This window comes from Sander vitreus, chromosome 21 (genome assembly GCF_031162955.1).
Source record: "Sander vitreus isolate 19-12246 chromosome 21, sanVit1, whole genome shotgun sequence".
NCBI lineage: Eukaryota > Metazoa > Chordata > Actinopteri > Perciformes > Percidae > Sander > Sander vitreus.
The window spans coordinates 3702772-3724991 of NC_135875.1; the positions used below are offsets into that span (position 1 = coordinate 3702772).

At 41.3% G+C, this 22220-nt stretch overlaps 1 protein-coding gene across 1 annotated transcript; it reads right to left on the reverse strand.

Moving 5' to 3' along the window:
• Positions 1-2049: 2049 nt before the first annotated feature.
• On the reverse strand, positions 2050-20637 carry map3k14b (mitogen-activated protein kinase kinase kinase 14b). Its single transcript, XM_078279943.1, has 16 exons — positions 20597-20637; positions 20432-20495; positions 18122-18401; positions 15022-15097; positions 14053-14860; positions 9666-9800; positions 9383-9512; positions 8416-8544; positions 6749-6853; positions 5977-6140; positions 5723-5873; positions 4568-5128; positions 3989-4095; positions 3773-3893; positions 3593-3693; positions 2050-2298 (listed from the first exon to the last, which is right to left on the reverse strand). Exons 1-16 carry the CDS (start codon positions 20635-20637, stop codon positions 2134-2136), a joined length of 3138 nt encoding a protein of 1045 aa, XP_078136069.1. The 3' UTR covers positions 2050-2133.
• Positions 20638-22220: the final 1583 nt, after the last annotated feature.

The following is a 22220-nucleotide window of genomic DNA, read 5'->3' on the forward strand; positions in this document are numbered from 1 at the left end:
GTGCGCAGAGAGCAAATTGCGTATCTTGTGTAGGTTTTAATATGGGAATAAAATGAAAGAATTTTGAATCTGGCTTTATCCAATATTCACATTTCTGTTCAGAACATTTATGCAAATGAGCGCCTATTTAACAAGATTGTGCCTCATTTGCTAATTTAAACATGTGATTTCAGAAAACTTGTGATACAAACAATAATTGTCTTAATGTAAGTAATTAACGTGGGAAGTTTCATGCTGATATCTGTTAGTTAAAACCTTTACCCTACAGTGTTTACCTGTAGAAAATCATGGAATCAGCCAATAAAATATCCACTAAATGTTTTTAATTGTTGAATATCAACACCCTCCACTTCCCTAAAAAAGAAAACCAATTCACAGACATGACCTCAGTGTCCTCACTGGTAGCTGAACCATTGGAAAAATTCACAATCATTTCACATCTGAATGAAAACATTTCACATGCAAAATGTCCACAAACCAACACGTCTGTATGCATGTGAATATAGATGAAATGTCTGAAAACCATGAGTCTGAATCTTGTGATCTGATCACATGCAGTCACATGATGCAGTCACATGAACTTTCTTTGTGCTAGTGTCTTTACTAGTATTAATGTTCTACAGCTCTGGTCTTAGTCTATATGGTTATGAGGCATTGTTATCAGCTCGTGTGTCTTGAATGTAACCCTGCTCTCCTCACATGTGGATTGAAGGTTGGAGGACACGATGCATTAAGGAGGCAATGATTGGTGAAAAAGCAGAGGAGGCAGAAGAGAGTAGCGTCTTTGCCTCGGAGGTCATTTTTATTTAAGATATAAAATGTCAGTAACGTTCAAGTATTAAAGTCTTATTTTATCATGACAGTTATTCATTCTTTTAAGCAGCTAAATCATTCTGAACGGCATTTTAAAAAGGCACCAAGAAACATGACAAACCTTTCAGATTACAGAGGGATCGAAGGAGACTGTCCTACCCCCCAAAAAAACGGCCACAGAAGTCGTTTGTTTAAGCAGCAATTACGACACTTTTTTTTGCGTTTATAGTTGCGGCACCCTCTAGTGGCCGTAGTAATTTACGACCGGAGCAAAGTATAGGAGCGCCAAGTTCCTTGTAAGGAGGGATGAATGGGTCAAACAAACACAGGACTTTCACCCATTTGAAAATAAAGTAAAACCCTCTGAGGTCTAAGGGCATTTGATTATATCTTCTTAAATTTACCTTAAGGATGTTAGCATATAAAATGTTAAGAACAAACTCAGCTTTCCGTAAAGTGACGCCCACATTTCTTCTAGAGCGACGTGTAAAGAGATAATTTGGCACTAAAGCTGAAGCGTTGATGTTGGCTTTTTGAAATTCCTCAAATCTCTTTTGAAAAAAAACCTTAATTTATGATGTGCTTGAAATCAGTTTACCAAAGTTTTAGGGTTATATATGATTCAAATAGTAAATAAACATCTGAAATGTAACATCGCTTTTTGAGCAGGAGTTTTGTCAGACACCGTTTTGGACGCGCTGGTGCGTCCTTCGTCCTCAGAGGGTTAACTTTACGGAACAAACTTTGCTACGTAACGTCACGTTCTGCGTCACACGCTTAACCGGAAGTTAAGTAACGTCTGATTTTAAACCCAAACCACAATCTTTTCCTAAACTTAACCGAGTAGTTTTTGTGCCTAAACATAACCAAACTGTGCAGTTTCACAATGCTACGTTCTCTGGTTTAGATATGAGGACAGAAAACGCTCCTGTGGGTCGTACTAGAGGGGAGGAATAAACAACCGATATCGTCGTATATGGTTTGGAGGACTTGTTGAAACAAAGAGGTATAAGGAAAGTTTGATCTCTTTTGCCCCCAAACATAAATCTAATCATATAAGGCAAGATACAAATATAGAAAAATCATCTTTACAAATAGAAAAATCTGCTTTAAAATCCTATCTTACTGATGAAATCTCAAATTCCTACCAATAAGCACCGGCTGTCCTACTTTATATTTATACTACCGAGGAGAATCAGTCATATCAGCAGCACAACATCTTCAGGTACATGTACGCATTTTTACGTCCACACGTCTTTATAACAATCAATGCATAAATTAGTGCAAACAACGAAAAACATAAAAACAAAAAAGTCTGTCTCATTCTCGAAGTTCCAGCTTTCCGTCTCTAACTCTCCATCTCCAGCGCTGACATCTGTCCGGAGCGGGAACACAGCGCAGCCACAGACAAGACTCTTCAATCTCTTGTTCAAAGGACACCGTCTTCCTGTCCAGAGTCTCCAGAGTGAAGGCTTTCCCTGAGATCTGTTAATGACACATGAGATCATTCATGTGGACTTTGGTTGACTGAAATGTGTCTATAGCATCAGGTATTGAATAGGGTCAGATTCATAATGTTGTTTGCTTGTTTTTTGGTCAGATAGCTCCAGATTTTAATCCAAATTCTCATTTTTAGATTATTTTATATACAGTTATTGTAGCTGCATGTGTTTTGCCAACATTTAACATTTAAGAACTTTGGCTTCTTTTTAGTTTTGTAGAAAAACATGTTTATATTTCACAAAGTCATTATATCGGTACCAGAACTCAAAATTAAGAAAACTAAATTCGCTCAAACACTGTCCTAAAGTTTGTGCAATTTTGAAGTATTTCCATTTCATGCATCTTTATACTTGTAGTCCACTAAATTTCAGCGGGAAATACCTTTAACTCCACTTAATTTATTTGACTGCTGTAGTAACTTGTTACTTATTGTAAACAGTACAATACATATGATCAACCTTTAAAATATGATGCATTGGTTGCAGATGCAGAAATCCCCTTCTTATCAAGTCAAGTCACTTTTATTTATAAAGCCCAATGTCGCAAATCACATATCTGCCTCAGAGGATTTTACAATCTGTACAGCATACAACACCCTCTGTCCTTAGACCCTCAAGTCATTTAAGTCTATAATTAAGTCCCTTATTTTTTCAAAACTTCAGCAAATCTCCCCGTGAAGTGAAAATACTGTAGCTTTTCAGTGCAAATCATTTGAATTGTTTGAAATGTTTTCTGAAATCAAGTTTAATTTCTCTTTAATCTAGTGCAGGGACATGCCTCATACTTTCTGTTTCAATTTTATTTATTCATCTGAGTTAAAAACAGGTTAAAATACTCTCAAAATAAGTAATTGGGACCCAATTATGACCAGAATTGTGTTTATAACATTGGGGCTTTTGCACTGTTAAAGATTGAACTTAAAGTAGTTAAAATTAGCCGCACATTGGCGCCCGGATTGCTCAGTTGGTAGAACAGGCGCCCATATATAGAGGTTTACTCCTCGACGCAGCGGGCCAGGGTTCGACTCCGACCTGCGACCCTTTGCTGCATGTCATTCCCCCCCTCCCTCTCCCCTTTCATGTCTTCAGCTGTCCTGTCAAAAACAAAGGCCGAAAATGCCCAATAAATCATCTTAAAAATAAATAAATAATAAGACCTGCAGAGGTGGGCTTTTATGTCAGGATCTGGGAGGCTTACCACCCCAGCCTTACAGTTTCCTTGGGAAAAAAAAACAGCTAGATACCTGAAAACCATCCCAAACAATCAACCATCTCACCTGATCACTAATTCCTATCGCAACGTGTCCCACTTTGACCTGCCGACGTTCACGTATCCTCAGACACTCGCCCTGGACGTTCTCAATCCAGATGTCAACACCTGGAGCGTCAGAGCAGTGAATTACCATCAAAAACAGAAGTCGGCCAGGGTATAAAGTGATACAGCCCTGCCATCTTACCTTCAAAGCAGTACAAGGAGGGCTGATTGGCCGAGGCCAACCACTCCAAGTGTCCGTCTGTCTGACTGTTGCAGGAGGAAAAGACTCCAGAGCTCAGATCGTCAGACGAGTGATCAGAGTCCTTAAAGGGGGAGAAAGTTTTTTTTTTTTTTTTTAGGGTTTGGATTTCTTCTTTCCATGTACAGTACACATACACCTGCATCTATCAACACACACCTTCTCTGAGGCATCCATCTGCGATGTGTCCGAGCAGCTAAAACAGGACGGAGGGTCGTCTCGAGGTTCAGGGGACGGGGTCGGGATGGTTGTGCCGATAGCTACATCTAATGAGAGAAAACATATCAGCAGTTTCTGTTAACAACACACTTTCCTTCCCATTAATGACAGTCATTGTTTTCTTTCATGTTTAAGTGCATTTACTACAAATCCGGTATAGGCTACTTTCCAAATCAATCCATTGACCACTTGATTCAATTTGCTAGTATTAGACGTATCCATAAATGCCTAAATAACCAGGCTCCTCAGGTGCTCGTCTTGGGGGAATCTGGCTCGGTAATGCAGGGTGCGTCTTTGCAAGGAGCTTCTTTGGACAGATAACCTATTCTGTTTGAGGGATCAATATGTACTGCTGAACTTGTTCCCCACATCACACCACAAAAAAAGTAAACTTGAATGAGTTTTACAAAAAAACAGTATGATATGACTAAGTGTACCCAGTCAACAAACCGTTAAAGAAGAGTGTATTTCAGTTGCTGAGCTGTCCTCATCATGACGCTTCAAGTTTTTCTGACTCACCGTCTCGGAGGTATTCCAGCTCTGGCTCTGATCCCCATGAATTGTCATTTGTCTGTTGGCCTTTTTGCAGCAAAGGGAAAATGCCTCGAAGAGCACGGAGATACTCTGTAGACATGGACGAGTCCCACTTTTCATCCTCGCCTTCCTCCTCCTCTTCATCTCCTTCCTCTTCCCAATCCCCCTCATAGTCCCTGTCATTTTTCAGCCCCTTTTCCTGAACGTGTTCCTCCTCTGCCATGTAGATATCGACCTCTGAATCAGAACCGGTGTCCCAGTCATCTGCAGTGTAATCATCCTGCAGTGATTTTGGCCGAGACTCCCATTCCCTAGTTAAGGAATCTGTCTCCACTTCAGAGGCTTGGTCTGAGTCCCCATCTTTCCAGTCATTGCTGTCCTCTTCCACTGCTGTAGTCCTCCAGGGGCTCACCCAGTACATCGTGGCTGATGGTTTAGTTGGGATGATTCCAGTTGACAAAGAGCAAGGGGTATCTTCATTCTGGCTCTTGTCATAATGCAGCTTCTCACAGGCACTTTTGATGGACCAGGGACTCAAACCTCCAACTGTGGAGCAAATTTAGAGTCCTTAGTGATGCAGATAATGTAACAACAACAGAATGGTACTTGAGATTGAAGGTTTTTGATTGACACACTGTTTCCTCCCTTAAAAACAGACAATCACGTATCTTCTAAGAAAACAATTTGGAGTGCCTCAAGGCTCAATCCTGGGTCCCTTTTTGTTTCCCCTATACTTGCTTTTTTTTTTTTTTACTTTATACCTGCAAAGAGATCACTGAACTGTCCATATAAACCTTAACGTAACCTTCACTATGTCTGTGTCCTCTTTAGTTAATTCAGCTTACTTTTATTTGGTCTATTTTATTTAGTCATTTGACAAAGTGTATTAAGCCTGCATTCCTGTTTTCTGTATTCATTGCCCTGTTGTGGTTTCCTGTTCTGCTTTTGTGTTGTTAAGTCCTTTGTAATTTTTAGTTTTTAATGTAAAACATTTCATAACTTTGTTCTAGTATTGCTTGATATTTTAATTTTTTATGTTGTAAAGTACGTCATCTTTGTTTAGAAGTGAGCTCTATCAATAAATAAAGAATACATAATCTTTACATTATAAGATGATTGTTAAACATGTATCACATCAACCTGCTCTGAGGGCCTTGGTGGTTTTCCTCCGGAGCTCCTTTGCCGATGCTCGTATGTCCGGGTTTTTCTGGAGTCCGGCCCTGAACACTTTGGCCGTGAAGTTGTTGCAGTTGGACGGTACCTCCCATAGAGGAGGAGGCTCGTTGACAATCTGACGAACACATCACAGGAAATGTGAGAAAACCTCAATGCAGTTCTTTCCACTTCAGGGTGAAAACATCATACTTTCTAATAAAGATAAAGAGGACTCTCACCTGGAGACACAGTGGGTGAGAGTAGTAGCGTATCCATGGGTGGCATCCGTTGAGCATGTGCAGTAGCATGCAGCAGCTGCTCCACACGTCCACCTTGGCACTCAGTTGATCCCCTCCTGCCACCTCGGGGGCCATGTGGGTCTCTGTGCCGGGGAAGGCAGCTCCTATATCGAAACAAACAGTGAATTCATTTTAAACCAGACCCTACATGTGAAAGGTGCAGGCAGGCTCCATCTTCTCTGCTTCACATGTTCTGGCTCTGTCCAAGTTTGTTTGGTTTCTGGAAATCAATCTTTAATGGTTAGTCAGTGGCACAGGGCTCTGTCATTAACCCTTACCACTTGTTGCCTTGATAATGGTACTCTTGTGGTTTATATACATGTTGACATGGCTAATTATCATGGACTTGCTAAAGAACCAGATAACACAAAACCCACCAGTCAGAATGACCATTAGGCAAAAATCCAGGGAGCAAATATAAAAACGTTTCAAGGGTTAATGACTTTTTAAATCACAACTGCTTATTTCTCCCTGTAAAAAAAGTTGAATTGTAGATACATTTGATGAATGGTAAATTTATAAAAAGGTTTAATTAACTCTTTGCCCTCTTTTAAGATAAGATACAACTTTATTTATCCAGAGGGAAATTGCTGATCTATTTAAAGTTAATTTGTGCAACCAAATCCAATAATGTGATCAATATCAAGTGAATAATTGTGTTTAAATGTAAATTTTGTCACACTTTTTTGCTGACTTTTTAGACTTTACTCACCCCTGAATGCTTTGGTGCTCCATCCGTTGTCATCTAAAGTCTCTGAGAGACCAAAGTCACAGAGGAATGTGTCTCTGCAGTCTGCAGACAGCAGCACATTGTCAACTGGAATAAAATCAACACAGAGGATTCAGCGGGACAGCTTGTTTTCATTTGGTGCTCATTATGAAACAGTTGAGTGAGAAATCAGAAGGCTGTCGGAGCCTGTCAGAGTGATGGGTTCACAGGGGGCCAAAGCTGTCTGGAGGTAGCACAAGTTAACATTTTTCTTTTTTTTAAAGCACTTTTTCCACCCGGTCATGACGATTTGATATGATGAGACTGGTTAACTTGATGTTTGTTGCCTGAGTGAACACTGAGGGGAAACAGAGGGAGACGATTTGAGCGAGCCCCTTCCTCTTCAATCCTCTCAGTGGGGATTACTGAGGATTTAGGGGTGAGGTGTCAGTTTAGGATTAGGTACCAACACTGGGGATACGATTTGACAGTAGAAACAGCAGCTAGAGGCTTTACTGGACTCCCTCCTTCCCTCCCTGTAAGTACTGCTGATAATATCAAAATCCAATCTACTTGCAGGGCCTCACAAAAAAACTAAACAAGCTGAATCTAAATGTACACATATCAACAACATAAAGAGCCCTGTCCAGAGACTGCAAGTACACAGCAGAGCTACTATAGTAAACGAAAACGAAAATCAGCAGTGAAAAATATTTTAGTACTTGGTACTACAAGTTACTAAATTACTAGTTCCGCTTTGTACAACATGTTGTTGTGATCGCTCGCTGGCTCTGGTGTGGACCCAAAAAGTTTGTCTGCACCGCGGTACAGACTGTACAAATATTGCCATCCTCCACAGTAAAGGAAGATAAACGTTACACTCTTGTCCCGAGTAATCCTTCCTCCTGCTTTTAACTCATTTGGCAATGGGTTGAATGGAACGGTCGTTCATTAATATAAAAAAAGTAGCACACTATAGCTTTAAGAAAAACTATTACTAAGGTTAAAAACTATTAAAAAAATAATAATAAAAATGAATGTTAATCATTTCAGCTATAATATAATTACTGGGAAAAAAGGAGACAGCATGAATTTCCCTCAACATTGAACCACACAAATTGACCGGACTTGACATGAGATGGTGCTGTGCCCAACTAAAGCTGTGAAATAAACATAGTGGAGATATTTGCCTCTGAAATGTAGTAGAGTACAAGTATTATTTATTATTATTATTATTATTATTATTATAATATATATATATATATATATATATATATATATATATATATATAAAATGACCCCGAATAGTCAACGATTCAATCTTTGGAGCCTGATTCGAATCGTCGCAGTGTCTGAAAAATGTGGTTATGAAAAAAAGGATAATTTCCTTCAGCCTATATAGGGGTGCTGAATGTCTGATTTTACATAGAATTGCATGGTTTTGCCCAACAAATGATGATTCACAGCCTATTTTGATATTAATATCCACCTATTAATAAAACTGTTAGTAACAATTAGAAGTAAAAGTAGTAATGTGGTCAAAAATCAGAAGCGTTTCTGGCACTGAAATAGCATAAAATGAAAATACTCAAGTACAAGTAGCTTGAAAAAAATTGTACTTGAGAATGTAGGATCTGGTGCTCAAAACAAGTACTAAAAATACAACATACCTTTGACATCCAGGTGAAGGACCTTTCTGTGGTGCAGGTGCTCTAGTGCCCCCAGTGACTGATGGAGGTAGTGCAGGGCCAAATCCTCGGGGAGCGAGTGCATCTCTTTTACAAGCTGGGCCAAACATGCTGAAAGGTACAAAATGTAACATTTCTGCTTTAAAATGTCTGAAAACAACAAAAAAAGTTGCACGTCAGTGGCGTAATATAACCTTTGACCGCTCTAGTTACTCTAACTTCCGTCAAAACACGGTAGTCTCATGCCAGACCTTCCTCCACAGCGCTGCGGAGGAGGGTCTGGCGAGTCCACACAGCATTCCGGGATGGGAGAAAAACGTGCTCTGGTTTATTGGCATTTCTTTAAACCAATCACAATCGTCTTGGGCGGTGCTAAGCGCCGGACGGAGCCACGGTGCCAAAGTAGTTTTAGTTGTGCAACAGAAAACTCCGATTGGACAGATAGTCTAGCTAGCTGTCTGGATTTACCCTGCAGAGATCTGAGGAGCAGTTAACCATAGTCCTCAGATATTCCAACACAAAGAAAGAGGAAGGGGACCCACGTCTGAAAAGAGTGACATTCGGGGGAATTTACGACAGAACGAGAGCAATCCCGGAAGTGGAACGTCGTGGATATGGACTAAAACACGGGAATCCAGATGATACGATGAGAGTAATTTTAAATCAAACTGCTTTTTTTCCTGCCACACCGCACCATTTTGTCATTTGATTACATGCAACACAGTAATACAGCAGAGACCTTATTTATTGATACATTTCAATATCAATCGTAACCTTCACTGTTATTGAGTCTGAAGCATCTCTTTTACAAGCTGGGCCAAACATGCTGAAGAGATTTTGGACAAATCTTTATTTTCACAGTGCAATTTACTGGCTATAAGTGGGTAATTATAATGCATAAAGAGTAGAGTATTTGTGTTTTGTATTATTGAGACTGAAGCAGTTTTACCTGGCTTCAGGTCCATGAAAAGCACAATGTTGAGGCCCTCCCTCACAGCCCCAAAGAGCTCCACAACACGAGGAGAGTTGAGAGCGCTCCACGTGCTCACCTCCTCGCTGCTGAAGTGACTCAGTGGGATCTGAGATCAGTGGAAACAAAATGTGTTGAATAACACTTCAATCTCTTTTAACTCAATCATCGTGTTTCAATGTTGATGGAGCAGGAGACTTTGGGTGGTGCATATCTGGCTCTTTATGTTTCTAAATGACTCACTCTTTCTTTCTTGGCTTACCCTCTTGGCAGCACATTGGAATCCAGTCCTTTTATCCCGGACACAGAAGACATCACCATACGAGCCGTTCTGGATGTTGTGAAGGATGCAGTACTCCTCTCCCTCCCTGTACTGAGAACTGCTGGGCTGAAGTTGCTGAAGGATGATACAAGTAATAGAAATATTATAAATTTGAATGCTGAAGGCATTGCTACGTTCTGCTATGTATTTATTATTATTTTTCTGTACCCTTTTTTTGCACATTAACTCCTTCCACATTTTTCAACATAGAAACTTCATTCAATCATCAAAACGTTCAGCACAATTAGGACGTTCTTTCTTCTATACAACATTTGCATAACTTTCTCTCCGAAATATTCAACGTTTTCGGGGAAGTTTTCCCCATTCAAGTAAATGGAGGGAATTTTCTAATTTGACACAAATTCACTTCAAAATGTTTCACCTATTCCATACATTCAGTGTAACGTCAGCCGTTCAACATACAGCATTCACACTGCAATCTCTTCAAAAATTGCATTCTCTAGTTAAATAATTATTTCTATGATTAAAGTACACGTTGACAGTGTAAGTCGGGGCTGAGAAGTTAAAGGGTAAATCAACACAATCAGAAAGCCTGTTGCACTGTGGCCACACCCCAATCAGTGATGTCACAGCAGGTGTTTGCTGTCTGTAGTCAGAGGAAATCACACTTTCTTTACTCAAGTCACTCAGTTTGTTAAACAACAAAAAAAAGCATTACGCTTTGGGAAAATATAAAGCTTTTTTCCCCCCGAAACCTCTGACGGAATATGTTTTTTTTTGTGTATACATGTACTCATTTTTTAATATGTAACTTATGTTTTTTGTATAAATATTTTTTTTATTTATATGTGCTTATGTCGTTTACCTGCATCTTTGTATATTGCTTTTTTTTTTTTTAACTAAAAACAATCAAAGGAAAACATTAGGTTCAATGCTGAGGTGCTTGTATTATAGCTGATCTAATCAAAATGTGATATGAACAAAATATCACCAACTCTGTTTGTAGTATTTATGGACAGGATATCGAGGCGTAGTCGGGGTGGTGAGGGGTTGCAGTTCGTGGGCTGGGGATCTCATCGCTGCTTTTTTGCAGATGATGTGGTCCTGATGGCATCATCGGCTCTGTGACCTTCAGCACTCACTGGATCGGCTCGCAGCCGAGTGTGAAGCAGCTGATGAGGATCAGCACCTCTAAATCGGAGGCCATGGTTCTCAGCAGGAAACCGATGGAGTGCCTTCTCCAGGTAGGGAATGAGTCCTCACCCCAAGTGAAGGAGTTCAAGTACCTTGGGGTCTTGTTCACGAGTGAGGGGACAATGGAGCGGAGATTGGTCGGAGAATCGGCACAGCAGGTGCGTGTATTACATTCAATTTATCGCACCGTTAGACGAAAAGAGAGCTGAGCCAGAAGGCAAAGCTCTCAATCTACCGGTCAGTTTTTGTTCCTACTCTCACCTATGGTCATGAAGGCTGGGTCATGACCGAAAGAACAAGATCCAGGGTACAAGCGGCCGAAATGGGTTTCCTCAGGAGGGTAGCTGGCGTCTCCCTTAGAGATAGGGTGAGAAGCTCAGTTATCCGTGAGGAGCTCGGAGTAGAGCCGCTGCTCCTTTGCGCCGAAAGGAGCCAGTTGAGGTGGTTCGGGCATCTGGTAAGGATGCCCCTGGGCGCTCCCTAGGAGGTGTTCCAGGCACGTCCCAGCTGGGAGGAGGCCTCGGGGAGACCCAGGACTAGGTGGAGGGATTATATCTCTAACCTGGCCTGGGAACGCCGGGATCCCCCCAGTCGGAGCTGGTTAATGTGGCCCGGAAAGGGAAGTTTGGGGTCCCTGCTGGAGCTAAGCTACCCTCGGATAAGCGGATGAAGATGGATGGATGGATCAGATGACGATGTGTAATGTGAGAGAGGTTATTCATAGTGACAAATAGATGTAGACAATAATTACTTGAGTCTGCAGTTTCTCCTAAAACTATGAAGCATTTCAGCATTTTTTAGCTCTTTCTTTTAGTTACACAGACAAAAGCTTCACTGTTTTGGTTCACTCTCACTGTTCTTATCAGCTCTGTTTCCAGCAGCAGCATGCAGATGTTTTTAGCCAAAATAAAAAGGTGATGAAGACACTGTACATAACCAGCTCAGCAGCAAACAGCAGACAGACACAGTTAGAGACTAGCTGGTGAACATAGTGGAGTGTTTAGCAGTTTAAGAGATGGATATCTTTCTCAGGAGTTGATGGCTACCTTATGGCGCTTTTCCATTACATGGTACCTGCTCGACTCGCCTCTACTCGCCTTTTTTGGTTTTCCATTATGAAAAATTTTCCCTGGTACCTGCCAACAGGTACTTTTATTAGTACCACCTCCATCGAGGTTCCAAACGAGCTGAGGTGATACCAAAAGGTGACGTGAAAACCTGCAGACTACTGACTGGTCAGAGAGAATCGTCACTAATCATCATTGCTAGCGACAGACGGCGGTGTCCTGAACAAACCCGCCATTTTTAAATAGTTTAGCCAGCGGTGTTTTTTTTTTTGCTGCCTCCAGCTTCTTTTGAAACTAAATTTGTCTTCTGGCTGTGGCGACAGACACATGTCGAGAATCAAAAACTACACACCTTCAACGTTCTGTTTGTGTGTTGCGTTAGGTCATGGCAGTTTCCTGCGGCGTTGCTATGACGACCAGCCACGCTTGCCTCGCACATCATGAGGCGGTGCTAAATCTGCAATGGAAAATGGAGGACGGGGCACCGTGGCCAAGTTGAGGCGAGCCGAGCAGAGCCGAGCTGGTACTAGCAGTGGGTATGCGCCAATAGTCTATATCCTCGACGTTCCACTTCCAGGATTTTCCAAAAATTCAGCCGGATGTCACTCTTTTCGGCCGGATGTCCGTCACCTTCCTCTCTCTTTGTGTCGTAATTCTAACCTCCGGTGGATTTCTGAGGACTATGGTTAACTGCTCCTCAGATCTCTGCAGGGTAAATCCAGACAGCTAGCTAGACTATCTGTCCAATCTGAGTTTTCTCTCGCACGACTAAAACAACCTTTGAACGTATATATGTTCCACCAAAACAAGTTCCTTCCAGAGGCTATTTTGCAGAGGCACCGTGGCTCCGTACGGAGCTTAGCACCACCCAAGATGATTGTGATTGGTTTAAAGTAGGGCTGTCAGCATTAACGTGTTAATCGCGATGCAATTAAGGGCCGAGCATAACACGTAACTTTTTTTTTAATCGCATGCCGCCATTGATTAATTTATTTAACACTTCACTGGGCTTTGCGTCGTGCCTAACAGGCTACTATTTTGACCCTTTGCCGCACCATTACTTATCATCAAGCTGCCATATTTCCTTGTAACACATCCTGCTGCTGCAGGCTGCAGGCATGATGGAGAAAGACACTTAAAGAAAATGCCAATAAACCAGAGCACGATTTTCTCCCATCCCAGAATGCTGTGTGGACTAGCCAGACCTTCCTCCACAACGCTGTGGAAGAAAGCAATGCGAGACTAATGGAGACCAAACACAGAGCTAAAAGAGAAAGAATACCAAATTAAATGTGACAGTTGGAATACAACTCCACATGCAACCCTGTCTCCTAGAAAATACGTTTATATAATGTTTTCCCAATTACATTGTGCTGATAAACGTGATCGCTGGCTGGATTATGTTCACGGTTAACGATTTTTTGAGTGAATGAAGCGCTACATTTATTTATCGACCGTTTAGTAACAGTGAGGTGTTCGGGATGGATGGTGGGCGCACAAGGTGCAGCAAGACCAGGATTAGATTAGGGAAACATGGGGGTTTTGGTGACAGTGCTTCATGTTTCCCTAAGCTCAACTAGGTGCCGTGAGTGCCTAAACAGAACCAGAAATATGTTTAATAACGCTGTAGTCACTGTGAATTGTTGATATTTATGATTTGGTCGACAAATCAATTAGTTGATTCAACGACAGATCTGTAAAAACACGCTTCCCCACAAAGAATCATGCAAAAGCACCACTTTAAAGCTATAGTGCCTAGTTTCTGTTGCCCCACTCTAAAGCTTTAAGTCTTGTGTTCATCAGAGATGTGCTCAGAAGTTTCTTGGAAAACATGAAAAAGTATAAAAAATGACAAATCGACTAAAGAATTCTTAGACGACTAAGACCAAAACGATTAGTTGACTTGTTGTGAAGGTAATTTCTAGGAGACAGGGCTGCCACATGGATGCTTATGTTGCTCTGTGTCTACTGGATGTGTTAATATGGATAAAAATGCATTGTTGAAACCTTTGAACTCATCATGAGCAGTGTTTGCTGTTCGTAGCTCATAATGGGATTCATTTTCATATCAGACAGTGTAAATAAAGTGGATGTAAATGTCTTACATTATGAAATATGAGTCCTTCATTGACAGATGTTGTGATCTTCCAGTCGTTCAGAGTCCGTTTGATCAAATCTCTAAAGAAAGGTGAAACAAAGAGCTTTGGCAGCTGTGTCACTCTGCCTCTTAGGCCGTCCAAAACTGTGTCAATATCACTCATGTCTTCGAAACTAAAGGCACACTGGAATGTATTCACAGTGCTTGTGTTGTTTGAATTTCCCAGCAGGCTTTGAACACACCCTGTAGAGTCAAAATCCCACTCAGTATGACAGGTGGACGTAAAACCAGACACCTGCATCAGGTCAAAGGTTAAATTTGACATTCTGTCTTCAACTCCAAAACGTTCTGGTGTTTGTGTGTCGTCCTCTGTGGCGCAGGACGAGTCCGACTCGCTTTCGTGAGTGTAAATAGACTCAGAGTCCTGCTCCAGGCCGCAATCAGAGTCCGAGCCTCCTCCGGGGTCAGAGCTGGAGGTGTCGTCCGTATCTACTGGCAGTAATCCTCTTATACACACATCTGCACAGCCTTCGTACACGCTGGAGTCTCCCAGACAGCGGTCAGTAAACTGAGGAGGAGGCGGTATGATCTCAGCGGATGATGACGACGTCGTCTCTCTGCCTGCAGACTTCAGCCAATCAATCTCCTGCACCCACAGGCCCCGGATGATCGGAGGTTCTTCCCCGTCCTCCTGGATCTGTCGTCTGGTTTTCCTGCGTTGTTTCCTCTGGAGGTGGTGGAGCGGGAGTTTAGCGGCCACAGCAAAGTCCTCGTCCTCCGTGTCACTCAGGAGGGAAGTTTCCATGCTGAGAGACCTGCAAAGTAGAAGATATACGTCATGATCAGCGTACTAACTAAAGCTCTGCAGGTGTAAGGATCAATACCTAACCCTTACTGAAATTTGTTGTGCTCTCACAGCTGTAGTGTTTCTTTTGAGACATACTGATGGTGATGTGGATTGTACGTGGTGAGGTACCTTTGCTTTTTGAGCAGTTTAGATCTTGAGTAAGGGCACTGTGTGTTGGTAGGGCTGAACTCCTGAAAGTCTTCTCCTGGGACAGACAAATGTTTAGCTGTGATGTTATAGAAACTGCTGTTCAAAAACAATAAGACATTCAGCCAAATACTACAAAGAGGGGTGAAGAGAAAGAATGCTCTTTAAAGCAAAAGTGCGACATTTTGGGAAATACACTTATTACAAGTAGGTAATTTGTACATTTTTTGTCTTGCATTGCCAGACCTTCCTCCACAGCGCTGCGGAGGAAGGTCTGGCTACTCCACACAGCATTCTGGGATAGGAGAAAAATGTGCTCTGGTTTATTGGCATTTCTTTAAAGTAGGGCTGTCAAACGATTCATTTTTTTTAAAATCGCGATTCATCGCATGTTTTATCACATGATTAAAATTATATTATTTTGCATTTCAGAAGTGTTTTTAAGTACATATTCACAATGGAAAGTAATTCTTACCAGTGGATCTTGATTGGGAATCAAATGAATGCAAAGAAAGTGACTTTATGAACTTGACTTTAAGAAGAAAAATGTGTGAATCTAGACACACTGAATCTAGAGTCAATATAGTGTGCAGTAACTCCTAAATAATGTTGATTACTCACTGACGTCCAGTGATCACCTTGCATCACTTTGCAGTTCCAGTTTAGCTGCTTTCTCCGTGTCGTACAGGCTGTGTATGCGTGAAACTGCTGTCTCCCTCAACGGCAACGAGACAGGTCAGAACATGCCAACCGTAGTACTTCTTTAAGACCCGAGTCTTCTACGATGCTAACAGGTCTGCAGTTAGTTGCCGCCCATTTTGCAAGAGCGGTAGTAATTTTTTTGGATTTGGTTTCATCCACAGGTCGGCAAGTAGCACTCTCCAAAATAGTGCTTTGCCTGAGTGGGTAGCATCAACCTGAGTCACATTAACTGTACTACTATGCTTAGCTCGTAGGTGGTAGCTCAAGCTTGACGTGCTTCGGTGATATTTTAATGCGGCTTTACACAATGTGCATATGGCTTTCGACCCGTCCGGGAGTTTTGGAAAATAAAAAAGCGCCATTCAGGATTTCATTGCTGCTGTCTTTCTCCATCATGCCTGCAGCCTGCAGCAGCAGGATGTGTTACAAGGAAATATGGCAGCTTGATGATAAGTAATGGTGCGGCAAAGGGTCAAAATAGTAGCCTGTTAGGCACGACGCAAAGCCCAGTGAAGTGTTAAATAAATTAATCAATGGCGGCATGCGATTAAAAAAAAGTTACGCGTTATGCTCGGCCCTTAATTGCATCGCGATTAACACGTTAATGCTGACAGCCCTACTTTAAACCAATCACAATCGTCTTGGGTGGTGCTAAGCACCATGCAGAGCCACGGTGCCGCTGCAAAATACCCTCGGGAAGGAACTTGTTTTGGTGGAACATGTACGTTCAAAAGTTGTTTTAGTCGTGCAACAGAAAACTCAGATTGGACAGATAGTCTAGCTAGCTGTCTGGATTTACCCTGCAGAGATCTGAGGAGCAGTTAACCATAGTCCTCACAAATCCACCAGAGGTTAGAACGCCAACACAAAGGAAGAGGAAGGCAGCTGAACAATCGTCAGCGATGTAGACTAGTTAATTTTTAACAGGGTGGGACGGAGAGTTTACAAATCTGTCTGCTACTTCAGCACCACAGACAGTGTCATGGATTTATGACGAAACGGAAATGACGAGCGGGATGAGCCTGAGTAACGCCTCCCAAAATCTGACGAAAATCTTTTAAACTGACCTTTGGCGATCTGAAATGAAGACAGATTCAGCAACTATTTCTTGTTTAAAATGTTTTCAGAAACACGTTTCGGTGAACTTTCTTCGTAAAATATGAGATCGTATTCCGAACGAGCCGACATTATCAAATCTGGGAGCAGCCAGACCCACGTGACGCGTTCGTCCAATCAGCTGCCGGTTTTCATTTTTGGGGCGACAATACAGATTTGCGGCGCCTGCTGTTATGGAGACGTATTATGTCTCGCGCATGCGCAGACCGTACGCTCAAGTCGGCAGCGCTTCAGTGTGTTCCAAGGCACTTTTTGGACCAACTCAGGGAGGCAGTCAACTTTTCTGCTGACGGTCGGCCGTTGGGTTGGTGTGTCAGAGCCTTTAGGCTACTGATATTTCAGAGCCATGGTCGGGGCCGTAGATTCTAACTTGCACAAATCTCAGCAAGCCTGTCTCTGTCAAAAAGGTAACACCATCCACCTATACCAGCATGTTATAGCTCACTAATTAAAATGTTATATATTTTGTTTGTTTAAACTGTACAAGGAGGCAACGAGGTGAGACTTCTGGCTGAGAAATAGTCCGGCCAGAACGTCCCCGTTAAAATGGTCAAATGTTGTTTTTAAAAGTTGTGTTTTTGTGCAGATTAAACAAACGGCATATAACATGTCAATAATTGAGATTGAAAGGTGTTGGTAGGTGGATTTTGTTACCATTGGACGGAATCAGACTAGCGGTTTGTCTCTCTTTCCAGTCTTTATGCTAAACTAGGCTAGCCGCCCGAGGGGTATCAATCTTCTCATCCAACTTCAGAAACACCGGAAAGCAAATAAGCGTATTTTCCAAAAATGTTGAAGCACTCCTTTAACATACATCAGTGCTTTAAATGTTGTTTTACTAAACTGTCTTGCTTACAACCACATAAAAGCCCAAATTAGTATTTTAAATTGAAGCAGCAAAAGCTGACATATCCTGACTTTAAGCCTGGATGAATTACGATAAAAAACCCTGGATTATGTTCCATAATGCACCTCATGCCCACTTTCATCCACTTCTTTATCATCGTTTGATGTGGGAAAGTTTCAGTGCTCTCAAAGTAATCACACACTGCGCAATATGTTTTTCATCCAGGAGAAAAGATGTGCCAATCAAGTAGAGGTATTTACCCAAATCCCCTTAAAAATCCATCATGATTACACTTGTTCATTACAGATAGCACCAGTGAAAACTAAGCCTGTTTCCCCAATGATAATTTAGCCTCACAGCGAAAAGCCCCCGGCCTCTTTGTGGTCATTCCCATGCTTCATTCACTGATCCACGTACTCTCGGCCTGTGCGACGATGGAGACACAGGGATCCTCCTCCGTCACTTCCTTCCCCTCTGTGGCCACATGTTTGGCAGTGCCGAGCTGCATCACCCGACTCAGATGAGGGGCGATGGCTTGGACCAGCGAGTCCTTCTCCTCCTCACATCCTTGGCTGTTATTGTCCTCTTTGCCAAGAAACGAGAGTTCAGATCCTCCGGTCACAATGACAAATGGCGTGTTGGAGTTGAACATCCGGGGTATGGCCATTTCTCTGCTGCTGTGCATCTGCTGTAGGAACTGGAAAATAGGATGAACAAAACACGTCAGCATTTAGATGTTGCTTATTGGGAATCACTTAAAGTCCAGAGATGTTTAAACCCTCTGAAAATGGAAATCTCAGCCAAACACAGAAAGGTAACCTATAACAAAAAGACACTGTGAAGCATGAATTTGTTTCATCAACAATTTTACAAGCTCTACGAAGAATTAAGAGGCGGAAAAAGGGAGTCAGCAAGAAGTTTTCAGTGTTCAACTGAGGGTTAGACTACTTCATTAGCCAGTGTATATATATATATAATATATATAACAACAGTCATCACATCCATCTGATTTTATATTGCTCAAGGTAATGTCATTGTCGCACGTTCGATTCAACTTTCGTTTGTTATTCCATTTTGATCTAGGTCAGTTTTATAGTTGTACTTAGTACTTGTATTTTGCATTATTCTTTGCACCATACGTGGTTTGTTTGGATATTGCTGCTTTGACATGCAAATTTTCCTCTGGGGGATCAACAACCTCCCTATGTATGTATGTATGTATGTATGTATGTATGTATGTATGTATGTGACATTTTGACCATTAACGTCATAAGGCTCATCACCGTGGAACCATGAACGTCTGCACCAAATCTGTTGCCAATCCATTAAGTAGATGTTGAGATATTTCACTGGAGTTTAAGTGTACATTTTGACCAGTGGGTGGCGCTAGATAAAAAAGTCAGAGGATCACCAAAATCATTAGGGTTCATCCTCTGGAGACTGAATATCTGTATGAAATTGAATGACAATTCGTCCAATAACTGTTGAAATATTTAACTCTGGAGAAATGTGATGGACCTACCGACCAACGCTAGCGTGGCTGAAATATCCACCTCTAATTATGTTGATCAATTATAAGCTATCCTTAAGACACAGAATATTATTTTAGCTGTGGTTGTCAGTAGATTTTAAGTGATGTCAGATCATTTAAGAGGCTTTTCCACACTAATGTTTTGCAAAGAAGAAAAGCCTTTGTAATACAAAAACACCTCATGTCAAATCAAAAATGGCAGAAACAGCAAATTTGTAATTGCCAATCATTGGAATGTTCGTGGCCGGGCGTGAATGAACAGACACCAGCAACGATCCTGGCAAGGCGAGTATAAATAGCATGCAAAGATTTGGCACCCAGGGAAGCAGCCGCATGCCTTCCACTGCGCCGGGCCAGCTGTCCAAGTCTCTCTTCCTCAAACACTCGCTATGTTGACAGCGAACACACACACACACACACACACACACACACACACACACACACAAACAAACAAACAAACACACCTGAAGTCCTACAGAGCCTGAAGGTGCTGGAGATATCTGAAGAACTTTTGTTTGACAATGTAAGGACGTGAAACTTTGAAAACGTGGAAATCAACACGTGTTTGCTTTGACCCAGAACTAAAACTACGCTAGTATTGTGACGTTTACAGAGCTGCTGTTTAAAAAAAAGGTGTTGAGGACAGGAAAAATAAAAAAGTATAGAAACTCATAAGATCAAGATAAGACAAAGACTAAGATTAGGATAAGACAAAGACTTTAAGATAAGGACTAAGACAAAGACTAAGACTAAGACAACACAAAGATAAGATTAACCTTTCAGATGTTGCAGCAGCACAAAGACAGAGATACAGTTAAAAAAAAGAGTAAAATTAATGAATAATAAAGATATATAAAACTAAAATAGGAATAGAATAAAACAACAGAATTATACACAAGCACTTGGAGACACACATTAGAAGTTAAAGTGACAACGAACTATTATAAACCATCATTTCAACTTTCTGGTACTTAAGTGACTTTTTAAGACTCCCTCAATCTTCCAGGACATGCAAGATCATTGATCCCAAATACTCTTCCCATGGTGCACCACTAACTACACTTCCTGTCGGCTCCACTGCTTCCTTCCCCCCGTGACCCGGGAGCGAGAACACCTCCGATAGAACAAAAGTCGGCCTGACGCCGTGGTTTAAAGTTTCTAACTGGGTGAAACTGTGCACCAGCAGAGCACATTACCTCAGAAAAGTGCGGATCAGTGGCTCCTTTTCTCTGTGTCTCAGGTTCAGGTGAGATCCCTCGGCTGTAGAAAGAGCAGAATAACACGGAGAGAAGTTTCCTGACTGTCTGTCTGTCTCTCTCTTTGTTCGTCCTGCTGCGTGTTAATGTCCAAGTGGAACCTACCGGCTTTCTGCCCCCACAGGCTCTGCTGATTGGTCGACCATGTGTGTGAGTTACGAGCTCTAACACCTCAGTCACCCCGGCCCCAACACACACACACACACACACCCCAACCCCCCCCCGACCCCACCAATACACCCAACACACCCACCACCCACACACTCCGGATGGATTCCCCAGATGCCCTCTGTGACACTTTGGATCTTCATTCATTTCATACACTGCACTGTATCTTTTATTCCTTTATTTCATACCTGTCTTATTCCATTTAAGCAGTTTTTATATTCTTCTCAACTAAATGTTTTTATTTTTTTATTGTTTGAACTGCTCTTTGTTTTATGTAAAGCACGTTGAATCCGGGCTGCAACCAACGATTAGTTTCATTGCCTGACGATTATTTTCTCGATGAATGGATTAGTTTGTTTGGTTTATAAAATGTCAGAACATGATGAAATATGGGGATCAGTTTTTCCCAAAAGCCCAAGATGACGTCCTCAAACATCTTGTTTTGTCCACAACTCAAAGACATTCAGTTCACTGTCACGGAGGAGAGAAGAAACTAGAAAACATTCACATTTACAAGCTGGAATCAAGGGATTTAGACTTTTTTTTCATAATAAAATGACTCAAACAATTGATATAATTGACAACTAATCGTTTCATCCTTGCAGCTCCACTTTGAATTGCCGTCTTGCTGAAACGTGATCTATATATCTATCTCTAATATATCTCTAATATATCTCTAATATATATATATATATACATATATACATATATATATATATATATATATATATATATATATATATATATATATATACACACACATATACATATATATATACACACATATACATATATATATATATATACACACACACTATATATATATGTGTGTATATATATATATGTGTGTATACCACACACACATACATATATATATATATATACACATACATATATATATATATATATATATATATATATATATATATATATATATATATATATATATATATAGATCTATATATATATATACACACACATACACACATATATACATACATACATACACATACACATACACACACACATACATACATACATACATACACACACATATACACACACTCAGCTTGCTTTGCCCGGTAAAATAATTGTTTGCAGAATTACAGGAGGCCAGGAGCCAGTTAATAAACAAACAATAATATGTATGAGATAAATGAATGAGCATTAAAAGGCCCATATCTCATCCTTCTTTAAAAAGGAACACTGCCAACTTATTGGGACTTTAGCTTATTCCCCGTATCCCCCAGAGTAGATAAGTCCATACATACCCTTCTCATCTCCTTGCGTGTTGTAAATCTGTCTGACGCCCCCACCGCTAGCCTAGCTTAGCACGGATCCTGGAGGTAACCGGCTCCATCTAGCCTACTGCTCCCAATAAGTGACAAAATAACTCCAACATGTTCATATTTACATGTTGTGATTTGTATAGTCACAGCATGTACAAATAACAAGGTCACATGAGACACAGCCATCTTCTAACCGTATATAAACTGGGAACTATATTCTCAGAAAGGCGAAGCACTGCTCCTTCTGCTACTTGGGCGGAGTGATTTGCTAG

What these genes read in the sequence shown, in the direction of transcription:
- map3k14b (XM_078279943.1), bottom strand. Translation starts at nt 20,637, where the DNA reads ATGGTCGACCAATCAGCAGAGCCTGTGGGGGCAGAAAGCCG. An exon ending in AAACTGCTCAAAAAGCAAAG is followed by an intron (nt 14,861 to 15,021) that starts GTACCTCACCAC and finishes TCTACTTTGCAG; the next exon opens with GTCTCTCAGCATGGAAACTT. An exon ending in GCTGGAATACCTCCGAGACG is followed by an intron (nt 4,096 to 4,567) that starts GTGAGTCAGAAA and finishes TTCTCTCATTAG; the next exon opens with ATGTAGCTATCGGCACAACC.